This window comes from Venturia canescens, chromosome 9 (genome assembly GCF_019457755.1).
Source record: "Venturia canescens isolate UGA chromosome 9, ASM1945775v1, whole genome shotgun sequence".
Classification (NCBI taxonomy): Eukaryota; Metazoa; Arthropoda; class Insecta; order Hymenoptera; family Ichneumonidae; genus Venturia; species Venturia canescens.
This window is the reverse complement of record NC_057429.1, coordinates 11,570,606-11,594,361: the sequence shown is the minus strand read 5'-3', so window position 1 is coordinate 11,594,361 and position 23,756 is coordinate 11,570,606. Positions and strand designations below refer to the sequence as shown.

Below are 23,756 nucleotides of genomic sequence, written 5' to 3'. Positions count from 1 at the left end.
TTACAAACTCTGTATATTGTTTAACTGTCTTTTGGAATAGTCGTCCGAATAATTGAACAAAAAGTCAATCGTTGCACTTGGAAATGCGAAGAAACTCATTGTTTAGCAACGGAAAATTTATAGGTATTAATAAAACTGGATATACATTTAAGAATTAAAAGGAAAGTGAATAAATAATGAATGGCTTAAAAATTGTGCAACTGACCATGACTTTGATAAAAAGCATCGATGAGTTCAACGGTGAGTAGAGGTTGAGGGAGATCACGAAGTAATTTTTTCAAAACCGCTGACAAATCGTGACAAGGCGTGCGTTCGAAAAGCCTATCGACGTCTCGGGGCTTTGAATAAAAATCCATTTCAAGCTCCGCGCAAAGAGCCTCGACTTTTTGCTTGTGGCCACCGACTCGCAATATTCCTTCCTCTCTTACACCTCGCTTCGTCAACTCGTGTAGAAGTTTTTGAAATACGAGCGGTATGTTACTCTCGTCACTCGTTAACTGACTGTCTCGTAATAATAAAGTCGAGAGTGATACGCCAAACAAATTGCCAGCTGGAATCGAGTAAATTATTATCACAAGTGCTTAAACATTTGGGGAAAAACAAAAACAATAGCGATTTGTCCACTCGTTATTGAACAGTCAAGATTCTCGTTAATTTATCGATGTTTTAGAGTTATTGTTTCTCAATTTTCAAGTTGTGTCGCTTGAAAATGAACATTCATTTGAAAGTTCGTTCTCACGACTAAAGTGCACTTACTTTCTCTAATTAATAACACAAATAATCGTCAATTGAAAATAAAAATCAAACTCACCTTTCCTTCTACGTTTATTCGGTTTTCGTTTGACAAGGGGAACATTGTATTTGTCGAAAACCGCGCTGAGTTCAAGCCACAAAAGAGGTTGGAGTCGGGTGAAATCACGTTGGGACAACATTTCAACACCCTCGCGAGCGTCATCGTCCTTCGTAAGTACATCATCGTTCCACGTTTCCGGTTTCGTCTCATTCGCTCGACACATTTCCTCGAAGCTCAAATGACCATGAGACGAGGTACGATTGAGTGGATGAGTTATCAACGAGTCTTGACTCGGCCTCGACATTCCGTACAAGCTACTGTGACTTCGTGTTACAGTCGCGTGGCTTCCGGGGCTACGTCTATTGACCAAAAACAATGTTGAAATATTTTTGACAACAAAATCAACTTCCAAAATGTTAAAACTGTGGATAAGATAATTGAAAAACATTAATAATAAAAATTACACAATTTTCAGCAAAAATAGCATGGAATTTCATTACCACAGAATTAAAATAATGGAAAACAAATAGTATAGATGATAAAAATGGCAAATTACCGAAGCGTCGAATCTTTCGGAACGGAGAGTTTGGTCGGAGGCTCGACATCTAAATCAGCGGTATTTGCAACTTCGCTCGGGTCACTTCCACTTCGCCTCTGTATAACTGGCCTTGAAAGGTGAATAGTACCGAGTCGCTGATACGCGGTCAATTTAATGCCCTCTGAAACAGTTATTCGACGTTATTGAGAAAAAGAAATTAGTAGCCAAAGATAACGGTGAACAAAAAGTTATTTTTTGGTGATCCGGAGCTTTCAAACATTTTGAATTTGTAAGAAACATTACCAGAATCACTGGCAACGTCTCCTCGCTGAGCCCAGTGCCCGGTTCTACGAAAAATTTCCTGGAGCGGCTGTGGCGTTGGTGCGACGACGGTCACCGGAGCCGGGACTGTCGTTGGTGCGCTCGGTAGTCTGCGAACCGTTTCTTTACCTTCGGTTGAGGCTCGTTGAAAAATTGAAACAAAACTTGGCACGCTCACACTGCAAAAGCATTGAAACTCTTCTTTTAAAACGATTTCAACGAAAAAATGTGGAGCGACATTTCTTCCGTGAAATATGAAGAATTATTTTGGAATACCATTGAAAAAATATTGGAAAAGTAGTGCACAACTGTTGAAGCATCAATCGAAGTAATCGTGCACTAAATAAACTGACAGCAAATCAAAAATTCTATTAAACTAGAAATCAATCGATCCATACGAGACCGTACTTTTGATCATGTGCCTCGATCGTACTGCTAACCGTCGGTGGAGAAGGCGGCGATGCACTTCCCGGTGTTTCGCCCGGTGTTGAGTCTAGCGAATCGGGAGTTGCACTCCGCGATCTTGTACCCGTGCTCGAAACCTTGAAAAAAAAAAGATGTTAAAGATATATTAACAAAAAATAATCCCCACGCTTGCAGCCAAACAAAAAAATCATGTGATCGATGGCTAAATATTCATGGAGAAAACTAATGGAAACGAAAAAAATTCAAGATTCGTAAACACGACACAATCGTCGATATTTTCAGAAATCTTTTTATTTCTCACCTCCACGTCCTTGAAAACATCTCGTATGTCAGGCTTACGCGCTCGAGTACGTTGATTGAATCTCTGTTTGACTGTGTGATTAAGAGATCGAACCCGTCTTTTAACAGCCTCGGCTTGAGCTTTCGAAAGTGGTCTTAATGCAGCTCCTAATTGGTCAGGCTGAACTTCGCGTCCAGCCTTCCAAGGCTCTGTCAATTCTCCCAAACCCGCTGCTTTCAACCATTCCGCCTCTTCTTCTCCTTCTGTAAATAAAAAATCAATGCGTCATTTATTGTCACAAATTTTTTTGACTTTTTTCGTCTGTCTATTTTTTGTTCCTATCTCTAAAAATGAAAACCATTTACATTTGGTCGTGATTTAAAGAAAAAAAAAAAAAAAAATCGAGAGTCAATAAATTTTATCCATACAATGACACTGGCTGGAAAATAAATGTAAAATAATATATATCATAATCGTAGATTTCATGGTGATTCACGAAATTATGACAAGACAAAATGCTTGACACAACATGATAAATGGACATAAAACATATGAATTAAGGAAAATAAAAAAAATGATTAATTATACCGAAAATCAAGAGCCGAGTAATTTACGGAGAGCGTAATAACCTGGGTTAAGTACATTATCAGACACGAGACGAAAAAATTGTATTACCGGATGTTTAGGGGGGTAATGAGCGATAAAAAAAAGACACGAACCTCGGTCGCGGCTGGCTGATTCCGTTGGTCATCAAGTACAATGACCAAAAGCTTATCCAATAGTCAAACGGGAACTTAATACGACCTGAATGCTCACAATATTTTGTTAAGCTTCATGGAACCTTATTTAAAAGTCAAATTCGATAAAAATCTAGAGAAAGTACTAAATCTCGGATATGCTCTCATAAATAAACTCTCTATGATTTTCAGATTAGAATTAACATTAATTTGCTCATATTCATTACGAGCAATTACATATCAAGATGAAGATTCTTCAAGAAACTGAACAAGATGCTACCGGAAAATACGGCGTTTCTCGTAGAATAATGTACGATTAACTGTTCATTTAAATCATTTTTTCTTCCTCATTCATTCTTAGCAATTGCACATTAACGTAAAAATGTTTCCATATATTGAGACAAATGTCTAAAAAAAAATTCTTTGATAAAGTAGAAAACCCGATATTTTCAACTGAAATAGTTTTTTCTTTTCTCAGATTTTCATAAGGCAATGCGACTAGTCAGAAAAGCCGAAAATGTTTACTTTGAATCAATGCAGGTATGATAATTTTGAGTAAGTTGGAAAAATGTAGTGTGAAAATTGCTCAGAATTAACTGGACCACATTGGTGATTTACGTTGAATTTCAATTTATAAACTCTACAGTTTTTCTTACGTAAAGTTAAATAAAATGGCTTCATTTTCAAATAATAAATCGATTAACGTACGATCGAAGATCATTTATGTTTATAAATGGATTAACCATTTAAAGCTTTTAGAAAAATCTTGAACTTTCATATTTCAGTTTTAATGAAATACCGTCATAACTGCGTGGACTACACTCCTCATCAAGATAATCGTCCAGCATTTTTGTCTCTTCCATCATCTTTTGATAAGCTTCCCAATATTCGTGAAGATTGGATTCTCCACCGGAGTAAGTTAAGCCGTGAGCTCTATCCATCTTGTAAAATGAGTTGTTTATCGCTTTACCGTGGATAGACATCAAAGTCGCAACAAACAAAAAGTAGTGACTCAATAACACTCTCGCTGAAAAATCATCAGACAGCGTTTTGGTTTTTCTCTTGGCATTCCCACCTCTCGTATATTTATGAATTACCACTCTTGAGCCTTTTCAAGGAATTTCTATAACAAGAAAAATATCAATAATGGATTAAAATATTAAACACTTCTTCGCTATGATGAAAAGTTATTACGATTGCCACGATAATATTCCTAAATTTCAAATAAACGAATAAATGCAGAAAAATTTAATCTTCTTGTTCTCCCGTTCATAAATCAACATATTCTGAACAATTTTATTCAATTCGTCTCCAGGAGAAGCGGGAAAAACAAAAATTAAAAAAAAAAAGTAAACGATGGAAGAGAAATCACGCGATACTGAGCGATAAACAAAGCAACTAATGACTCACATTTGCAAGAAAGTAAAAAAATTAAGATCTTGACTATAATTCAATTTCAATGATGATGAACTGGAAAATTCTCAACTCCGATTGATTCAAATTTTCTTTACTATGGACAAAACAACTGATACAGGTTCGCGAAAAAAAAATAATCGAATTTCGAACACCCACGAGTAGTATCGTGAAGTAATAAGAAACAAAAAAAAACACCTCACGAAGTGTGTATGCACGAATTACGAAACATAACCTCACTGAGCTTGACAGTTACGCGTTGTGTGAAGTCGACACTATTGCACAAATTACATATACTTATGATACACATATGCAAACGTACACAGGTATATTATTGAAGAAAAACAAATGTGTGTACGTAACGACGCGAAAAAATGTGGATGCACACACTCATTTATATATGTATATATAAATAATATAGAGGTGTTGAAGAGCGTGGTCCGTATACAGTAGTACACAAAACCGATTGACACTCTACTGCGAAGCGTCCATGAATGAAGGACGAATGTTTATAGTGTGTCACGTCAATATATATCCCTTTCGGAACACGCACTCAATGACGCGTACAGTTACACACTATTCGCGTAAAACCGTTAATCCTCAACTCGTCTTTTTCTTTCATACCAACGCGTGTGCTGCAGATTATTCACAGAAATGAAAAAAAAATGACAATATCATTAAGTGAAATCAACTTTTCGATTGTTATGAAATCAACGTATAAACGAATAAAAGATTTTGTGAAAATTCCAGATCGCACGATTAGTATCGAAATATAAAAAAATAATCGTGCCCCTAAACGCATATATTTGAATATGCTCATTAGTGAGATAACATTTTACTTTCAATAATATTGAATCAAAATATATGCGCAGGTATAAATATCCAATCACCTTATTTTTATATATTGTTTATTTATAGAATCGAAGAATATTAAGACACTCGGTGACGACTCGTAACTTATTTAAAAAAAAAACACGATTCCTTCGTTTCAGCTCCTCATCGCTTTTGCAACGAGACAGAACAAGCAATGAATATAATTCTTCCTTCCCCCTTCCCGCTCTGAGAGCCCCTCTTTTGGCCCCGTTTGGTCTCCCACTTCGAAAGGAACTGCTAATTGTCCGCGCGATGTTTCCCAACTTACAATTGCAAAGCGAGTTCCTACGTTTTCAATGGACGCGCCTGTACACTCACTTTTTATTTTCATGTGTTTCATACCTGTGTATACGGGTTTATGTAAATTGGGTACACACACGTGGCGCGTATACACGCGCGAAATAAACTATATGCTCCCAACCACCTGTTTGAAGCGACAGCTCGTTTTGCTGTATCCCATTATACGCAGGTTCATATAATTCTTCTTTCTTTTTTCTTCCTCTCATTCTTGAAGGACCCACGAGTCTTCGATACAGGTATTGTAAAACGACTTCGAAAATCTCAACAGTGGGGAGATGATTACTTTTCCGCGCTGCTCTGCGCGATGGACCGAAGCTCTGAACTCTATTAAATCTGGAACGCTGAGTCGGCGTTCCGCGAGAGATAGTCGCAGAATGGAAGGTGTCTTTCTTCGTAACTGGTCGGTACAGTCCACCAATAAAATTAGCTAGTACCGCGAGAACTGACCTGGAACACGTCGGATATGGAAGTATTGCACGCCAGAAAACGATTTTTCGTTAAGACTGTACGACAATAAATGCGCGTGCGCACTGAGTGGAGAGAAAAGGATGTGATCCATGCTTCTGCTTTCTCTGTCGGAATGTCGCGGGAATCAACCTTCCAGTATTAGTAGAGTTCAGTGGACCGAAGAAGCTCTTCGTTCAATTTTTTACCACCAGAGGCGTCAGTATCGACTAACCCTCGTCCGGTCCCGGTCTGGTGGTCTGGTACAGCGTACAGTGTTAAACAAAATTTTTGGGCCCCTGTTTTCTCACGAACCCACTAACAATTGATTGTTTTCATTTGTACTATCATCGCATTATCAATTTCCCCTATCGTTATATCACCATTTCGCGGTTTAACGAAGAGCATCGAGTGGCATAAAAAAAATGCCAAATATGCGATATAATGAATAAAAAAAAAGAAACCGGCATATCGCTTTGCCGGTTTGTTTTTCCTGCATTCTCTATCCTTTATCCAGTTATAAGGATATCTCATTCGCATTCTCGCGACTTCGTTTACGCATGTGAAAAAGAAAGTGGCGGGAAAACTTTCGCGTAAGCCTTAGTTCGTTATCGCGGATTAATAAATTACTAGCAGACCTCGCAATTAGAGAAATCAATGGTTCGGAACGATAATCCCGTGTATTTTAAAATGAAAAGTAATCGAAAACGTAATTATCCAGTGAACTCGATTCAATTAACCGATTGTGAGAATATATGCAATCGTCGGGCACTCGCTCATCATATTTGGAGGTTAATAACTAATAACCTGACTCAAAAATCATTGTCGAACCGAAAATATGACGAGGCTCGAACTTTGGATGGGTAAAAAGGTGATTTTCAAAATAACACCTAACGCGTCTGACCCAAATTCGCCGAAATAATGTGAAAGTATTGAAATTGGCAAGAATTCTAGTTCAGTTTGTTAATACGACTTGGATATTTGCTAGAGAGGTACGGAGTGGGAGAGGCGCCTATAATTTCCCGCGATATTGGCGTCCTCGCCACCTGCACTGTGATTCTCAATTTCGTCTTGAATTTATGATTACTCTAAGACAGAGTTGAAAATGCCACGCGTTTGTACACTGTACGTATCATTACAAATATAGTGAAATGAGGCTAGACACTTTTCGGGATTTTGCTCCGCCTTCGTTTTCATATTAAGTACGTACTAGAATTGCTCTTCAATATCGTGTCTAGCTGAACACGGCCCCGAGTTATCACGAGATCATTCATAATCGGGAGACTTCGACTCTAAAAAATTCGACTACGAATTTTTCATACTGTATCGTGGAAAATATTCTTTTTCTGTTATATATCTCACGAGGAATGAACGAGAGAAAAAAATGGGAGAAGAAAAATCAGTTTTATCCTTTCATCGGATAATGTTCGTGATATTTTCCCTCAACGAATTTTCACTCTCGAGTTTGGAACACGATTAATGAATAGTTTCAGGCATTGAACCGGAAAATACTTGAACATTATCGTTCATTGTTACGATGAATTTTAATTTTGATTTAAAAAATGAATGACGATAATGACGAATCTAATAACGATGAATCAACAATCATTGTGAAATTTACGTGGCAAATTCTCGTTGTTGTCATTGTGACGGTGTTTTAATCGCGAGTGATGAATAAATTGGTAATTAATAATCAAACGAGAATAAAAATGAATTTTTCGGGAGAACCGAGTGTTTTTAGTGAAACTCGAATAATAAACGAATGAGGTTAAATTTGAATGCATACTTTTCGGTATGAAAAAAAGTGAAAATTGTGTTTGGTAGTGTCCGAGTGGAACGGAAATCGGATTCTACCTCAAATCGTAGGGTTCACCTTACGAGACTGGGGCGTGTAGAGAGTAGAGAGATTCGACGTCGTCGACGAGTCGGCGGGGCCAAGCCGGCTCGACGCCAAAATCAGCTCAGTCGCTTTCCGGTCGGTGTTTTATAAATACTGCAGACAGACGAGAGAGTGCAACTCGTCGAAAAAGTCCCGAGACTCGCCTCGTCGGATCGTGATCGGTACAACGATTCCTAATCGGTGTAGTTTTATTATTTGTTTATTTTTTTAAAGTCACGCCTCGAAAAAGTCGAAGGAGAAGCGAGCGAGCACGCGAGTGCGTCGAAGTGGAAGAAAACAACTCGATCAGATTTGAAAGAGCAGCAAATCAGTGAAAAAACTGTGGACATCGACTCGAGAGTGGTTTAAAGTGTTTTCGATCAAACGAAGCAGTGTGTGTTCTAGAAAAAAAGTTTCCTCAACTTTTTTAAGTTTATTTAATACGATATAGACATGCATTAGAGAAAAAATCGGTGAGAAAAAATGTCGTTGATTCAACAAAAGCTTTTGATTTCCAATTCGCATCGCAGTGTCGTGACTATTGTGAGAAAACGAGGCGTAAATTGTACCGCGAATAATTGAAACGAAAAAAATGAGGCACATTAATTAAACGAATTTCGATTCAATAATTTTCTTAAAAAAATTACTATCTAGAACGGCGAAGGGGGAAAAACGTAACGAAAAAAGTTTTGGCTTTACGATATTTCTCGGAATGAATGCATCGAAGCATCACAAATTGCAAAACATCTGCGATTAATGAGCGAGAGAGAGAGAGAGAAAAACCGGTGTCGAAATAAAACACATTTCGTAGCTGCTGCCGAAGTTTTGCCAGCGTTCGAGAATTCACGATAACTTTACATGATACGAAACTATATCGATTGAGAGCTTGTCGCGATAATCACTGCGATTTCGGTTCATCGCAACGAGACGAAATCTCGTCTTCCGGCCCAATTCCCATTTGTATTTTTAACTAATCAATTAGCATTTATTGATGAATTCGATTAAATCGAAATCAGTAAATTCTGACAACGATTCCGACGGAAAATATCAAATGTTTCTTCGAGGCCGAGACGTTCCAACGAGAATCTACAAAAGTCAATAAATTCGTGGTGTCTTTTGCGAGCAAAGACCCGAAGATGACTGATGACAAAACCCAAGTCTGATTCCTTCGCGCTGGAGCGTCTCGCTCTGCCCTTTGGCGATCGGCCAAACGCGTCGAGAGCCCGAGGATGTGCGTGACAGATGACAGAGCACGAGCGAGGGGAAGACTCGATCGCGGAATTCGAGAGGAGAGTGCGCTCGCACGTCGAGCTAATTCTGCCAAAACAGTTGTCGCTAAATTATTTAGTTCCACATTTACAAGAAAATCCAATAGTTTTTCGGACCCAATCAATTTTTAGAGCAAAAAATCATTTTTCATGAGAACCAACGAAAGTGACAGCGACAGGTGTGCGCTTTTGGCGCGTGTGCCGTTTATCGTTCACCGAAAAATCACAGCGAAACGTACAAACAAGAGAATCGAACATTTTTTAGTAAATTTCGAGTAAACCGAGCTTCGAATTGCTCGCTGCACAACGGTCCTCGTCAAAAATTGATTCGACGTTAGATAGGGAAAACCGTTTTAAGAAAAAAATGACGTTTACAAAAATCATTCAAAAAATCGACTCATCTTTACAAAGAAAAACTGAGCCCCTTTGTGAAACGCTTTTTTTCTAAATAACTAAAACCCTGTTATAATACATTGCTACATAAATCTCTTAACAAACGTGCCTTCAGAAAAACCAGATCGTGCCAGAAATCACAATGAATAAGAAATAATTTGATCCTTTTCTTCAAAATTCACTAAAAAAAGCACTTCATTGTGAAAAGTTAGAAGAAACAAACTTGAATAAAACTGATAAATTAAGTCGAATCTGTAAAATCATGGAAATCAATGGTTGCAAGACTTTCACAATCCAAAGGAAAAAAACGTCAAATGAATGCAGGAGTCGCCCCGAGCACATGGGATCAGGATTTTTAAAAATTGCAAAAGCAAAGCAATGTGGAGGCGAGAAATTTCAAAAAAAATTGAAAAGAAAGAAATAATTTGTGAACATAAAAATTGAATGAACTAAATTTGGCCTTTGTACGTGGCGATTTTTTTTTCTACCTCGCATTGCGTAATACGAATTTGGTACGAATTCACGAATAAATGAATATTCATAATAATTGATAAATTAATTTAAGGGCGCGTTGACGTCTATTCGGTGGAAAAAAGACCCGATTTTAAGAATTTTTTAAACGCTACCGGTCAATGGCAAATCAATTTTATTCATTGTGACATCATGTTACAATATATGGACAAAATTTCCGGAATTTTTGAAACCCGAACATCAATAATTAACTCGATGACAGCAAATCTTCAGAGGCACTTCACTAAAAAGTTGTCCATCGGTCAACAGTATAAATCGAAATCTACTCGACCGATCCTTTTTTGATATTTGGCATGGTACTTTCTTGCACAATTGACCAGGAATCGACGAGAGGATTTTTTTTTTCGATTTTTTGCATTTTTTGTGACACTTGGAAGTGAAAACACTGATTTTCTCCTTAAAAATGAGCCTGTTTGTTAATTGAAAATTAATAATTATGAAAAATTGGAAAAAACCTCTCCCAGATTAATTGTGTAAGGAGTTAACGTGCCAAATTTTAAAAGCAACGCTCGAGTAGGTTTCAATTTACACTGTTCAGCGGTGGACAACTTTTTTCCGAAGTGTCTCAGCTAGGCATCGAGTTAATTATTGGTATTCGAGTTTTAAAAATTCAGGAAATCTCGCTCATATATTGTATTGTGATGACACAATCAATAAAATAGATTTGTATTATCTGCAGCGTCTAAAAAAATTGTTAAAATTTGTTTCACCGAATGGACGGGTGGGGTTCAATATATGTCAAATAACTGAATTGTAGAACAGTCGATATTTCGAAATTTTAAAAGTTGTGACATCAGTTTGGAGAAAAATAAGTAATTCGAAATTCTTATTCCCGATCGACTATTCAGCAGATTGCGTGTTTAATTAAAAATTCCTTCTTTGAATTCGTATTTACCCGAAAATATATATTTCAATAGTTTTTATTTCGAATGCAATTTTAACAGACCATCCGAATGTCAAAAGTTCATATTTTCGAATTCAAAATGGAGAGTAATTGTTTTACAGACAGACCAGAATATAGAGTAGGAAAAAATGGAAAGTGAATTTTTCGAGCCTATAAAACTTGGATATGCGGAATAGCGATGGCTCGAAAAGGCGAATGTCAAAATGGCGATGTTTAAAATTGGAGATCGCCGGTCTGAGTAAGTGAGTGAATGAGACGCGTGTATTTGGAGCTCTACTGCATTTCTTTATTTTGATCGATCGACTTTCTAACGTTTCGCTATTTTGACATTTCGACTTTTTGGGGTGTTTCAGTATTTCAACCTCAGTAATATTTCGTCTTTCGTTATTACATTTTGAAAATTGTGAATTTTCACAGTATCGCTGACCGTAGTTATTTATAAATCGAAAAAGTGATAGTCAAATTTTCGAAAAATCGATATTTCAGTCATCTTCCTATGGGCGATTGTTACATTCCATTTTCGATGTAAACGTGCTTCGAACCTTGCTTTATTTATTTTCGGCATTCAAATCTCTAGTCGAATCTATCCGTCTCCACATTATCATTCGAAGTTTATAAACTCGAGATTTTAGCTGTTCGAAATTTTCGTCATTCCAACATTTGATCCCCACCCGAATTGACGTTAGGTTGCCTTTAATCAACGAAGTTTCCTTAATAAATTGAATTAATTTATTATCGAATGATTTTAGTATTTAATAATCAGTAATAAAAACCGAATTGATTTTTTAATTCCTCGCGATTTGTTATTGAATAATCGTTCGCGTTATTTTTGAAACCGTCAATTTATTCAAAGAAAATTTGGGTGGCGGTAAGCAAATTTGGGTGGAGGTAGAAAAACGTGTTTTATTTCGACTCTGGCTCACTCGAATGGTTCTACGGTGTGTAAATATGTGGTCTGTGAATATATAGGACAGTAGCATGAGGAAGCGGAACCGAGACTTTTCGAATAGCCCAAGTTCGGTCGTCGCAGTCCAAAGCTCCGGGGGAGCACCGAGCGCAGCATCCTCATCAGTACGAAATTTATTTCGGGCAATCAACCGTTTCGGAAAGATATTCACCGACGACCAAAATAACTCGGAGATAATCGATCACGCGTCGAGGAGTCGCGAGCGAAAATGAGCTTGATGAAGAAAGCTATCGGAGGCTCGATCCACAGAATAAGAGAATTCGAATTGGAAAAGGTGAGAAAATCTTTAATCCGCATCATCACCGCATTCACATTATTCGATCCGAAAATTAATCGTGCGAATCGAGACGATTTCGTTTGACGATAAACGCGCGCGGCAGACTCGAAACGATTTTCAAAATTCCCGTGGCTTTAAAACTTCGAATCGATGCTATTTCGAGACAGCCAAATCTACTCAATAATTAGATAAAAACTGATGAAACGGCACGAGTTTTTCGAGAAACGGGCAAAAGTGGCAGAACCTCTGAAAAAAATGAATAATTAATCCGAATGAATTTGAAGAATCGATGAAAATAATGAATAATTTGAATGACTCAAAAAAATAATGAATCGGACAAAAATGCGGTTTTTATATGCAACGTTCGTGCCGCGCGGTTGACCCGAGCGAAGAAGAAGCGCAGTTGCATGATCTCACGACGAAATTAATCACCGTCTCGATCAAGCCCGCATCCACGTGAATTGAGGAAAAAAGCGAAGAATGATCGTGAGAAAATATGCTCGCTCCGAGAAACAAAGTGTCGCGCGTGAGGCTTGTTGATGAACGTTTTGCCAAAAAATGTTCGTTGAGTTTATAGCACATCGAGTGTATTCGAGTTTCTTGGACGACTTTCGAGCTTTCGGGAATCCCGCCTGAGTTTCGAACCGACAAAAGAATCGTTCGCTGATTCGAGATACCCAGAAACGGGGTCCCTGGAAAACAAACGATGCTGAAGTTTGCAACGTTCGAGTCCAACGAAATGATGTTAAAAAAGCCTCCAATAATTCCAGCAATTCTCCAATTTCGTTATTTCCTCTCGAATTTCCAATTCGTAGTTTTTCAAGCTGCACCGATACTTCGTGAAATAAAAAATGAGTGAATTAAAAATGTTTTTTCCTCCATTTCGTTGGACTCGAACGTTGCAAACTTCAGCGTCGTGAAATCAACGAGTTTGCCACACGAATGTCAACTTTTGATTCGCGTTTATTTGAAAAAAAAAAAAAAACCAACCGAGAAGTTTCGAGAATCCGAATAACAAAACGGTCGAAAATATTCGTAATTCGGTACTTTGCGTTCGATTAAGGAAGTTGAGGCATTAGAATGAAAATGATGTCACCGCTTTTAAACCGATTGCATAAAGTGAAGTGTAAAAAAAAATCAGTTAATTTTTCAGACAGTTTAGGAGCGTCGTTGCTGAGAAAAATCAATAACAATTTGGGCCAAATAACATGTAATTTTATGGAAGTCAAGACACATTCAGTGATATCTCCGTTAAAAATGATGCTAAAAATATGAAATTTTTTGGGCAACATGAGCAAGGCTTGCCGAATAATGTCAATTTTTTTCAGATTTATTAGGAGATTTGCTGAGATTATATTAATAATAATCTGTTTTCCGTGCAGTTTTTTGAGGCTAGGATCGTCACCGTTCGTGTTTTCGACTGAGCTTTCACCAGTTTTTCGTCTTTTTTTCCCCAACTTTTATTTAAAGTGTATGCAACATTGCCAAACTGTAAACTGGCCTAACTTTTGAAAGGTACAGGTCATAACTTTTGGGTAAAAAAAATGATTGTACAGCCTCAACTTCCTTAATCGTCGCATTTCGAAACGCATTTTCGAGGGATTTTTGTGCTCTGTGGATTAGACGAGTCAAAAGGATGGAAAATAATGCATAAAATAGAGAGGCTCGGCCAACTCCAGGCAATGGGAGAGTCTCGAGTCCAGAAATAGTCAGGCACTTGCAACATTTACACTTTTGCTTCGGATTTACAAGCCTGCATATCTGTATTGACACACACACGCGCGTGAGTGTGAGCTTACGTTACGAGAGACTCTCCCTTTTCCTGGCATTAAACCAGGGAGAGCTGAGCTTTTGTAATACCGTTTCGACCTCTCGAATTTTCACTTCGAACGCGCACCGAATCCTCCAGTTTCTCTAATTTCTAGCCGGAGTAGTTAGTTTTCGAAAAATAGGCTTTTCGACTCGCTTCTCGACGTGCCAAATTAACTTATTGTTAGTACGAGCTTTTATGGAAGTTTTAGTTTGTTGGGAAAAAAAAATTGCTTTTCGCTTGACCGCGCGGTATTCATCGAGCCACAAACCGATCGCCGTGACCTCGCTCGTGATTTCGAGAGTTTTTTTATCTTCGAAGCGAAAAGCGCGGATCGGTGAACTTGATGGAAAGCTCTGCGGGGGAAAGGGGCAAAGAAATAGGTCGAGTTGGAGCCTCGTATTCTCTCGGGGTTCGATGAAGAATGATCGGAAGTCAAAACTGCATGTGAGGGAAAGCAGCCTGTACAACGGTCAGAGATTTTCTCTTTGCTTTCGAGGATTTTGCAATTCGGTCCTCACCCAGCCGATCATTAATTCGTGAAATGGAATCGACCGGATCGAAGAAAAAAATCGAGACCCCGCACAAAAACGGTACAAAATCGTTTTTTCAATGTGAGAAATACTAATTTGTACATGCTTTATGCGCAAAGTCTGATTGTCGAAGTTTCTCAGGTATATGCGTACAATGTGAAGATCGTAATTATTGTCTGCAACGAAAATGCCAATTTTTTTTACATTTTCATATATTTTCCTTCCACGCGAACCTATAAAAACTCGAAAAAATTGCGAAATTTTATATTTTTAGGGATTTTGAAAAACGCTTATGACACTGAAGTTTGCAACGTTGGAGTCCAACGAAATGATCTAAAAAAAAGCTCTCAAATAATTACAGTAAATCTTCAAAATCGTTTCCTGTCGAATTTGAAATTTGTAGTTTTTCAACCTACACCAATGATTCGTGAAATAAATAATTGATGAATTACAAATCTTTTTTTCGTTCATTTCGTTGAACTCTAACGTTGCAAACTTCAGCGTCGTAAACGCTTCTACAGAAGAAGCTTTATCGAGCTGTGAATATAGAATTCCGCAATTTTTTCGGGTTTATATTAATTCATATGAAAGAAAAATACATGAAAATGGAGAAAAACATTGTTGCAAACAGTAATTACGATCTCCACATAATACGCAGCTGAGAAATTTCGAAAACACCGGATTTTTTGACTTCCTAAAGCAGGACCCCCCCTTAAGGTAGATCATGCCCGAGGGATCGTATTTTATGGGTGTCTAGATTGGGTCGATTTTTACTCCTTAATTAAAGATATAATCACTCTAAATTAATGTCAGAGTTATTAATTCAAAATTGAGTGAATAAATTTAGTCAACTTATTTATTGACTGATGAAATAACAAGCGATTAATTGAACGGGGATCCATCACTGAGTGAACCCAAAATTTCATTCGTCCCTGGTGAAAATACTGTAGTTTTTTATGTCAAAAATCGCTTTAGAGAGCGCAAAAGGAAATGGATCAAGAAAAAAGTGTTAATAAAAAGACAGAAGGCTGCGACAGGAATGGGCCAAGCCAAGAAGAAAGAAAATGCTGAAATAAGCAAATGTGAGATTACGAGTGCTCATTTTACCAATTTCGTTCAATCTTTAAGGAAGTTGAGGCTGTACAGTCATTTTTTTTACCCAAAAGTTATGACCTGTACCTTTCAAAAGTTAGGCCAGTTTACGGTTTGGCAATGTTGCATACACTTTAAAAAAAAGTTGGGAAAAAAAAGACGAAAAACGGGTGAAACCTCGTTCGGAAACACGAACGGTGACGATCCTAGCCTCAAAAACTGTACGCGAAATAGATTATTATTAATATAATCTCAGCAAATCTCCTAATAAATCTGAAAAAAATTAACATTATTCGGCAAGCCTTGCTCATGTTGCCCAAAAAATTTCATATTTTTAGCATCATTTGTAACGGAGACATCACTGAATGTGTCTTGACTTCCACAAGATTACGTGTTATTTGGCCCAAATTGTTATTGATTTTTCTCAGCAAGGACGCTCCTAAACTTGCTGAAAATTCGACTGATTTTTTATTTACACTTCACTCTATAATGCCTCAACTTCCTTAACGAAATATATCTTTATTACTAGTAAGATTGGAGATTAACCGGAATTATTTGAGAGTTTTTTTAGATCATTTCGTTGGACTCGAACGTTGGAAACTTCAGCGTCATCCCCAGACCTTCGTTATATAATGACGCTGAAGTTTGCAACGTCGGAGTCCAACGAAATGATCTAAAAAAACGCTCCAATAATTCCAGTAATTCTTCAATTCTGTTACCCGCCTAATTTGCCTTTCTTAGTTTTTCGTCTACACCAATGATTCGTGAAATAAAAAATTGGCGAATTACAAATGTTTTTTTTTCGTTCATTTCGTTCGACTCCAAACGTTAATTCATTATGCAGACAATATAAACCATTTTTTACGTACAGTCCTTATACCTCTGTGTATTCTTCTTCGTATTCAAACACGTTTATTTAAATAACCAATAAAACGAATCCTTCAAAATTTGATATGCATGCGAGTCGACAACTCTTTGAAAGTCTGCGTAAATTTCAAGACTTTCTTAATAAAATCGTTTCGTGGATGAACTACCTTAAGGAAAATGAGTCGCGTAAAAACAGCATGTATGTTTTTGTTTTCGCGCCCTGTAAATAACTCGTAGCTCGTATGGAGGTGGCGGCGGATAAAGTGGCACGGGATGCATGTCGAAAAGGCCTCGGACCTTTCTCGTTCTCGTTTATACACAAACATATGCGCAGAGATATAACGCGCTATATATTTATATGAAGGAGAGGGAGGGCAAGCCGGAGGGCGAGGAGCGGGGTATGAGCGAGACAGAGAAAAGGCAAGAGTCCTCGTGTTGGACGATTCCGGTCGTCGCGTCATTATAAATAGATTTTCTCGTCGTGTAGATCTCGAAGAACAAGCGAGTCGCGAGAACTCCCGATAGATGTGTTAGGAGAGCCGCGTAGAGAAATGAGAAAGCACTTATTGATAAAAATGCTGTAACGAGATCTTCCTCAGCGGAGATTTTCGAAGGGAGGATTTCGAGTGCGCGCATGCGAAGGGGGGAGAATCGCGATTAATATAAATTTTACTATGGGAATGAAAATCGAGGCAATTTTCAACCGGATCCGTAAAGAAAAAACAAACTTTTGAGGCTCGCGCGAGGTCGGTGTGATCCGTGATGGCGGAACAATGTGAATGCGAACGATACTGGTTCCTTTGAAGCGAGTGGAAATATTACTTTTCGCTGGTGAAAAACACGCGCAAAATGCACTGTGATGAAAAACCAGCTTCCCTCTTCGGCCTCCAGGTGAACCTCGCGGACGAATTCGACATCCTCCAAATCGTCGGGGAAGGATGGTTCGGCAAAATATTACTCACCGAGCACCGAAGCACCCAAACCGAAATGGTCCTCAAAGCTCTGCCGAAAGCGTACACCAGCATCACCGACTTCTATCGCGAATTTCACTACGGACTTCACTTATCCGCACACCGAAATATCATCACGACCTATGACGTCGCCTTCGAAACCGCTGGATTCTATATTTTCAGCCAGGAATACGCGCCGTTGGGTGAGACTCAGATTCGCCTCGTTCCTTGCTCAAAAGACCAAACGAAATTCATTTTCCATCGTTTTCTCCTCGAAGCAACAAAAACTCCATTTCCCCCAATTATTTTCCCCAACAGGTGACCTCACGTCCAACGTGACGGAGACCGGGCTCGGAGAATTGCACGCAAAAAGGGTCGCCAGGCAACTGGCGGCAGCGGTTCATCACATTCACAGTCGCGAGCTCGTCCACCGGGACATAAAGCTCGACAACATTCTCGTATTCAGGAGCGATTTTTCTCGCATCAAGTTGTGCGACTTTGGGGAAACGAGGCGAATCAACACGATCGTACGACGACACAACGAGTGGCTGCCTTACTCACCGCCGGAAGTTCTGCAGATCGACACCGACGAGACTTACAAGTGAGTTGGATTCCGGTCCGATGCGAATTTCGTATCGAACGCGCCGCCTTTTCTGGCCTCGCGAACCGCGCTTCCGACCTCGCCGAAAGGCAGAACGAATTTCGATCGAAACGACGGTAAATGCGCGACGATTATCTGTCCACAGAGCTCTGACGTCGCACGACGTTTGGCAGTTCGGCATCGTCCTTTTCGTCTGTTTGACGGGATGCATACCCTGGCAAAAGGCCGCAATGGACGACCGCCGGTACACGAGGTACTTGAACTGGCACAACGCGACACTCAACATCGCCAAAAAACCAAAGTTGTTCCAGCTCATCAGCTCGCGGGCTCAAAGGTGAGAATTGAGGTGCTCTCCCCTCGGGGTGACATTCATCCTCGATCATTCACCGTTCATGATCCTTTTTTCACAGAATGTTCAAGAGACTCCTCGAACCCAAACTGGAAAAGCGGCCGATCAGCGTTCTTGAGGTGAATAAATACCTGGAGGACCGATGGCTCGCCAAGTTGGGAGCGGAGAAAGCGATGACGGGTAAAAATCATTTTGCTCAATGGTGAAGAATACATTGCGCAAATCTTTATTATTGCGCAATTCGACGCGAAGTGTTGGAAATTTTTTATTTTCATTTTCAGTTGATATTTTATGGGGGGAAGACTTTATCCGAAATTTGGCTTTTTCCCCCTCTTTACAATATTCGTCTTTAACTTTTTGAAATAATTCCACTTTTTGGCTTCTCAAATAATACAGAAAATTACACGAGTGAGAAAAAAGATTTCGGTTATTTTGAAAGTCGGGGAGACCGGGGCTACGAGGAACTAAAAACGATTTCAAAAACCAAATGGTTCTTTCGAAAAGAAGCAATCTTCCTCTATCTCGAATAAGAATTCGAATTTTTTAATGGAAGACGGACTGAGTTATTGAATCGCTTTTTTGACGAAGCGTTTTTGTGCGTGGGGTTCAATGTGTCGAATAACCGAATTGTAGAACGGCTGATATTTCGAAATTTTAGAAGTTGTGACATCAGTTTGGAGAAAAATAAGTAATTCGAAATTCTTATTCCCGATCGACTATTCAGCAGATTGCGTGTTTAATCAAAAATTCCTTCTTTGAATTCGTATTTACCCGAAAATATATATTTCAATAGTTTTCATTTCGAATGCAATTTTAACAGACCATCCGAATGTCAAAAGTTCATATTTTCGAATTCACAATGGAGAGTAATTGTTTTACAGACAGACCAGAATATAGAGTAGGAAAAAATGGAAAGTGAATTTTTCGAGCCTATAAAACTTGGATATGCGGAAGAATAGCGATGGCTCGAAAAGGCGAATGTCAAAATGGCGATGTTTAAAATTGGAGATCACCGGTCTGAGTAAGTGAGTGAGTGAGACGCGTGTATTTGGAGCTCTACTGCATTTCTTTATTTTGATCGATCGACTTAGATAACGTTTCGCTATTTTGACTTTTCGACTTTTTGGGGTGTTTCAGTATTTCAACTTCAGTAATATTTCGTCTTTCGTTATTATATTTTGAAAATTGTGAATTTTCACAGTATCGCTGACCGTAGTAATTTATAAATCGAAAGAGTGATAGTCAAATTTTCGAAAAATCGATATTTCAGTCATCCTCCTATGGGCGATTGTTACATTCTATTTTCGATGTAAACGTGCTTCGAACCTTGCTTTATTTATTTTCGGCATTCAAATCTCTAGTCGAATCTATCCGTCTCCACATTATCATTCGAAGTTTATAAACTCGAGATTTTAGCTGTTCGAAATTTTAGTCATTCCAACATTTGATCCCCACCCAAAACGGATAGTTATCAATATTATTTATTTGATAATTCGAACAATTAATACAAATTGTTGACATAAGTGAATGTAAAATTTTTGACCAAGAAAAAGGAATATTTCATCCTCATCCTCGTCATCGCAATCAGAATTACAGTTTTTTCACACATAGAATATTATGTTTTTTCTGGCACACCTCGAGTAGGCCCATTTAGAGCACTCATTTACGTCGACACATGTGTCAACCAACCCCATACTGGTCTGCTTACCCCACACTGTTTTTTTGAGAAACAAAACGTTCTACCAGCAAATTATAGCGATAATTGAGAAAAAATACTATGTAAAATTACAGTTCAATATATGAATTTTCATGTAGAGGATTATTGTAATAATTGAAAAAAAAATCGAGCCTGCAAGAGATGGATAAGATTGACGTAAAAATTTGGTTTTGTATCTGGATTTATGAAAATTCTTCACCGTTTCTAAACGACGTGTCGCTCCGATGCGTTGAGACACATGAATGAAAAAAAGGTTACAATGAACAATTATATCGACCAGGCGTTTGTTTAAATTCCGTAGTTTAGATGTTATTGTTCCAGGTAATTTTTAGTATTTTTGCGATAATTTGTGAGCTCAGAATTAAGGTATAACTGGATGGATAGCTCGACCAAAAATTATATCTGATTGGAATTTCCGTACTTCGTGATGCAATAAAAATCTGAAAAAAATCAACAACATTTGGAAAGCTATGAACAACAGTTATCAATAATAATATTGTCCAAAAGTTGATAACAAATTGTTTAAACAATTAATTATTCAATAATTTTGCGGTGACCTATTGTTTTTTTTTTACGAATCAAATGTGCGTATTTTTCCGAATGCTCATGAATTTTTTCAGAATTTTCGTGGATTTTTGAAATTTCTTGAAAAAATGTTGAAAAAAATTTTGAAAAATTTGAATTTATGATATGTTTTAGAAGACATAATTACCATCAGTTTTGAAAAGTCTCAAGGTTACCGAATCAAAAATGTACAAATAGAGCCACTTAAAAAATGTAAAAAAGGGAATTTCAAAAATCCACGAAAATTCTGAAAAAAATCATGAGCACTCAGAAAAATGCGCACATTCGATTCGTAAAAAAAAAAAAAACAAGGGTTTACTGTAAACTTGTTAAAAAATTATTTATTTAAACAATTTATTAATAACTTTTGGGCAATATTATTATTGAGAATTGTAGCTCGTAACTTTCCAAATGTTGCTGAATTTTTTCAGATTTTTATTGCATCACGAAAAGTATGGAAATTCCGATCAGTTACAATTTATCGGCTGGGCTATCCATCCAGTTAAGTGAAAATGGGGTTTCAGGGGGCGCGGAGGAGAGGGACGAGCTGTCGCCGTCGATGTACAGTTTCCACAGTTCGCTGGAGGAGAAGAATCAATTATTGTTCACATTGACCCAGTACGGGATCGAGACAACGGTGGACCGGACGCGGAAGAAAGATCGAATAAGGGAGTGGATAGAGTCGAGTGCGATAGCGGAGGAAAACGAGGAGGAATCTGAGGGGGAAGAGGCGGCGGAGAGATTGAACGGAAACTCGGAGGTGGAGGAGGAGGAGGTGAACATGAAAGGGCGCCACTTCCCGGAGAGACGGCCGAGTTCGCGAGCGATCGAGTCCTCGAGTTCGAAAGCGTCGTCGAAGAAAAATTCGAGCCTGACGAGAGCGCGAGAGAATCGAGGGGGCGAGGAATCGGAGGAGAAGAAAAACGGAGTCGCAAGTGGAAAAGCGCGTCGCGCACAGACGATCCTGACGTCGAATCATCGAGCGGCGAGAACGTTGAAGCACATGGAAAGGCGAAACCCGTTCGCGCCGCAAGTAGCGCAGGAGCGTCACGCGGTCGCTCGCTTCGGGAGTTTCCCAAACGGCGATCCGAACCTGGCCATTTCGAGCGAGCGCTCGGCGATCGTCAGCGAAAATGCGGCCAAGTTGGCGGAGCTCGAGAAGGAGCAAATGCTGATAAGATCGGCGGGGAGCATTCATGATCGCGTCGGGAATCCTGGGATCAATCAGCCGATCGCGATGGGTCTCGTCGAGAGGCGAGACTCGACGAGGAACTCGCCGATAAAAAAAGTCCCGGGGAGCGAGGACAGCGGACATGAGAACGGTTCGCTCGTGAGAAACGAGCAGGAACGTTCTTCGGTCCCTCGAGAACAAACTAACGTTAAAATCCTCGATCAACGAGCCCCCAACGAGAGCTTCGTCTACGAAAACCAACCGAGTTTGAAAAATCCTCAAGCTCCGACGAGAAAGCACCGTGCCCAGACCGCACCTTTTCCAAAGCTTGCACCCGGCCAATCGCCTCAAACCGATATTTTTCAAGGAGAAGTCTTCCCGAGCCGCAGTCTCCCCGTGATCCCGCTTTCCGTAGCAGCCCAATCAGCCACCGAAACAACCAGCATCGTTCCCACCTCGATTCCCAATCACGTCAACAACAACGCCAATAATTATAACAATAACAACAACAATGGCAGCCTCAACAACCAGAACAATCCTCTGACCATGACCGTCGCCTCTCACCTCGTGATGCAAAGCTTCAACACCCTCCAAGCGATGAATACCGTGCCAAAAACAATGACGAGTGACAAACAATCGACTAGGAACCGCGAACCCACCGGCGTCGCTCGTGAACAACCTCCGAATATTTATCCCTATGGAAAAGACGCTTACGAACATTACGGAGCTTCCCAGCGAGGTGCCTCCGTCACGAGACACGATTTACCGAGACAAAGCTCAACCGGGAGCGGCAGTCGTTCGGTCAGTAATTGACCATCGAATTTCTCGTGATTGTCTCATTTGTTGAATTATTGAACGAACGAAATGCGCTTCGATGCTTCGAGCCTTCGAAAATTTCATTTGAGATACGACGAAATCAGATCCGATTGTGGGAGATGATCCAAGGGTCGTGGGAAAGACAGGAAGTACGGGAACAAATAAATAATCTGACCATCACGGCTGACCGATTCAAACGAAATAGTGAAACTCGCAAATCAATTTTTACTTCAATTTCGTCCTGGACAATCGACGACTTTTCCTTCGTCGCTTGCAGCAAACAGGAAATTCGTGGACGCTGTTTTTTTATGAATTCCCACAAATTACCTTTTTTTTTAGATGATAATGCTACTTTGTAGAAATCACGAAATTAAACGAATTCGAGAACATGAATTTGTGTGTACCTCGACGCTTGTGGGGACCAGGTTAAGTTGAATACGAAATGTCTTTGTTTTCCCTTTTTTTTCTATTGATTATGCTATTAATGATAGGTGAAATTGTGAGAATTAGGGAAATTTCAACAGATTGATTGCAAGAATATAAAGTGTAAGACCAAATATGTATGTGACGAGAATAAAATGATGCTTTTATGTTTGTCCTTGTGTGTATGTGTGTGTCTTTATTTATTTTCATTTTGTTTGATCGAATTATCGAGAGGGAACTAAATTTGGTTCCATGTTTGTGACAATCATAAATCGCTTGGCCACAAACTCGGAAACTGATCGAACGAACACTGGATTGACAAGAACAAAACTTTTGATCGAGTCGCAATTGTGAAAATCTCTGCAAACAAATTTGTTCAACGAATTATAACATCGCTGTCTTACTTGACGAATTTAATAAGTTTTGGATTTTCTTTTTCATTTCTCACTCCAAGCACAGCGCACTAGCGAGTAGTTAGTTCTATGGTTGGGTGATTCCCAATAAATTGACTCGAATTTG

The 23,756-nt window shown here is 39.0% G+C and overlaps 2 protein-coding genes across 9 annotated transcripts in view; one reads left to right on the top strand and one right to left on the bottom strand.

Moving 5' to 3' along the window:
• Positions 1-23,756, bottom strand: part of LOC122415665 (rho GTPase-activating protein conundrum-like) — a 39,795-nt gene that overhangs the window by 1,956 nt on the left and 14,083 nt on the right. Inside the window, exons 1-8 of one of the 6 annotated variants that reach the window (XM_043428008.1) lie at positions 5,724-6,060; positions 3,895-4,218; positions 2,380-2,621; positions 2,061-2,194; positions 1,635-1,831; positions 1,350-1,512; positions 812-1,152; positions 206-550 (exon numbers count right to left, since the gene is read on the bottom strand). In XM_043428008.1, coding sequence (XP_043283943.1) covers positions 206-550; positions 812-1,152; positions 1,350-1,512; positions 1,635-1,831; positions 2,061-2,194; positions 2,380-2,621; positions 3,895-4,078 — 1,606 coding nt within the window. In that variant the 5' untranslated portion in view covers positions 4,079-4,218; positions 5,724-6,060. Of the gene's footprint in view, positions 1-205; positions 551-811; positions 1,153-1,349; positions 1,513-1,634; positions 1,832-2,060; positions 2,195-2,379; positions 2,622-3,894; positions 4,219-4,505; positions 4,778-4,830; positions 4,957-5,398; positions 5,615-5,723; positions 6,061-23,756 lie in introns of those variants that run through there. The other 5 variants (XM_043428006.1, XM_043428007.1, XM_043428009.1 and 2 more) reach the window with 5 other exon arrangements.
• LOC122415664 (putative serine/threonine-protein kinase YPL150W) lies at positions 8,097-23,412 on the top strand. 3 transcript variants are annotated; one of them, XM_043428000.1, is made up of 7 exons: positions 8,097-8,477; positions 12,070-12,341; positions 17,538-17,799; positions 17,915-18,197; positions 18,343-18,531; positions 18,608-18,726; positions 21,352-23,412. In XM_043428000.1, exons 2-7 carry the CDS (start codon positions 12,276-12,278, stop codon positions 22,809-22,811), a joined length of 2,379 nt encoding a protein of 792 aa, XP_043283935.1. In that variant the 5' UTR covers positions 8,097-8,477; positions 12,070-12,275; the 3' UTR covers positions 22,812-23,412. The 3 variants fall into 3 exon arrangements, with proteins under 3 accessions (XP_043283935.1, XP_043283936.1, XP_043283937.1); XM_043428001.1 differs by having other exon boundaries at positions 8,097-8,678; XM_043428002.1 differs by lacking the exon at positions 8,097-8,477 and adding an exon at positions 9,563-10,177.

What these genes read in the sequence shown, in the direction of transcription:
- LOC122415664 (XM_043428000.1), top strand. Translation starts at nt 12,276, where the DNA reads ATGAGCTTGATGAAGAAAGCTATCGGAGGCTCGATCCACAGAATAAGA. An exon ending in GAGAATTCGAATTGGAAAAG is followed by an intron (nt 12,342 to 17,537) that starts GTGAGAAAATCT and finishes TTCGGCCTCCAG; the next exon opens with GTGAACCTCGCGGACGAATT. An exon ending in AGCGGAGAAAGCGATGACGG is followed by an intron (nt 18,727 to 21,351) that starts GTAAAAATCATT and finishes ATGGGGTTTCAG; the next exon opens with GGGGCGCGGAGGAGAGGGAC.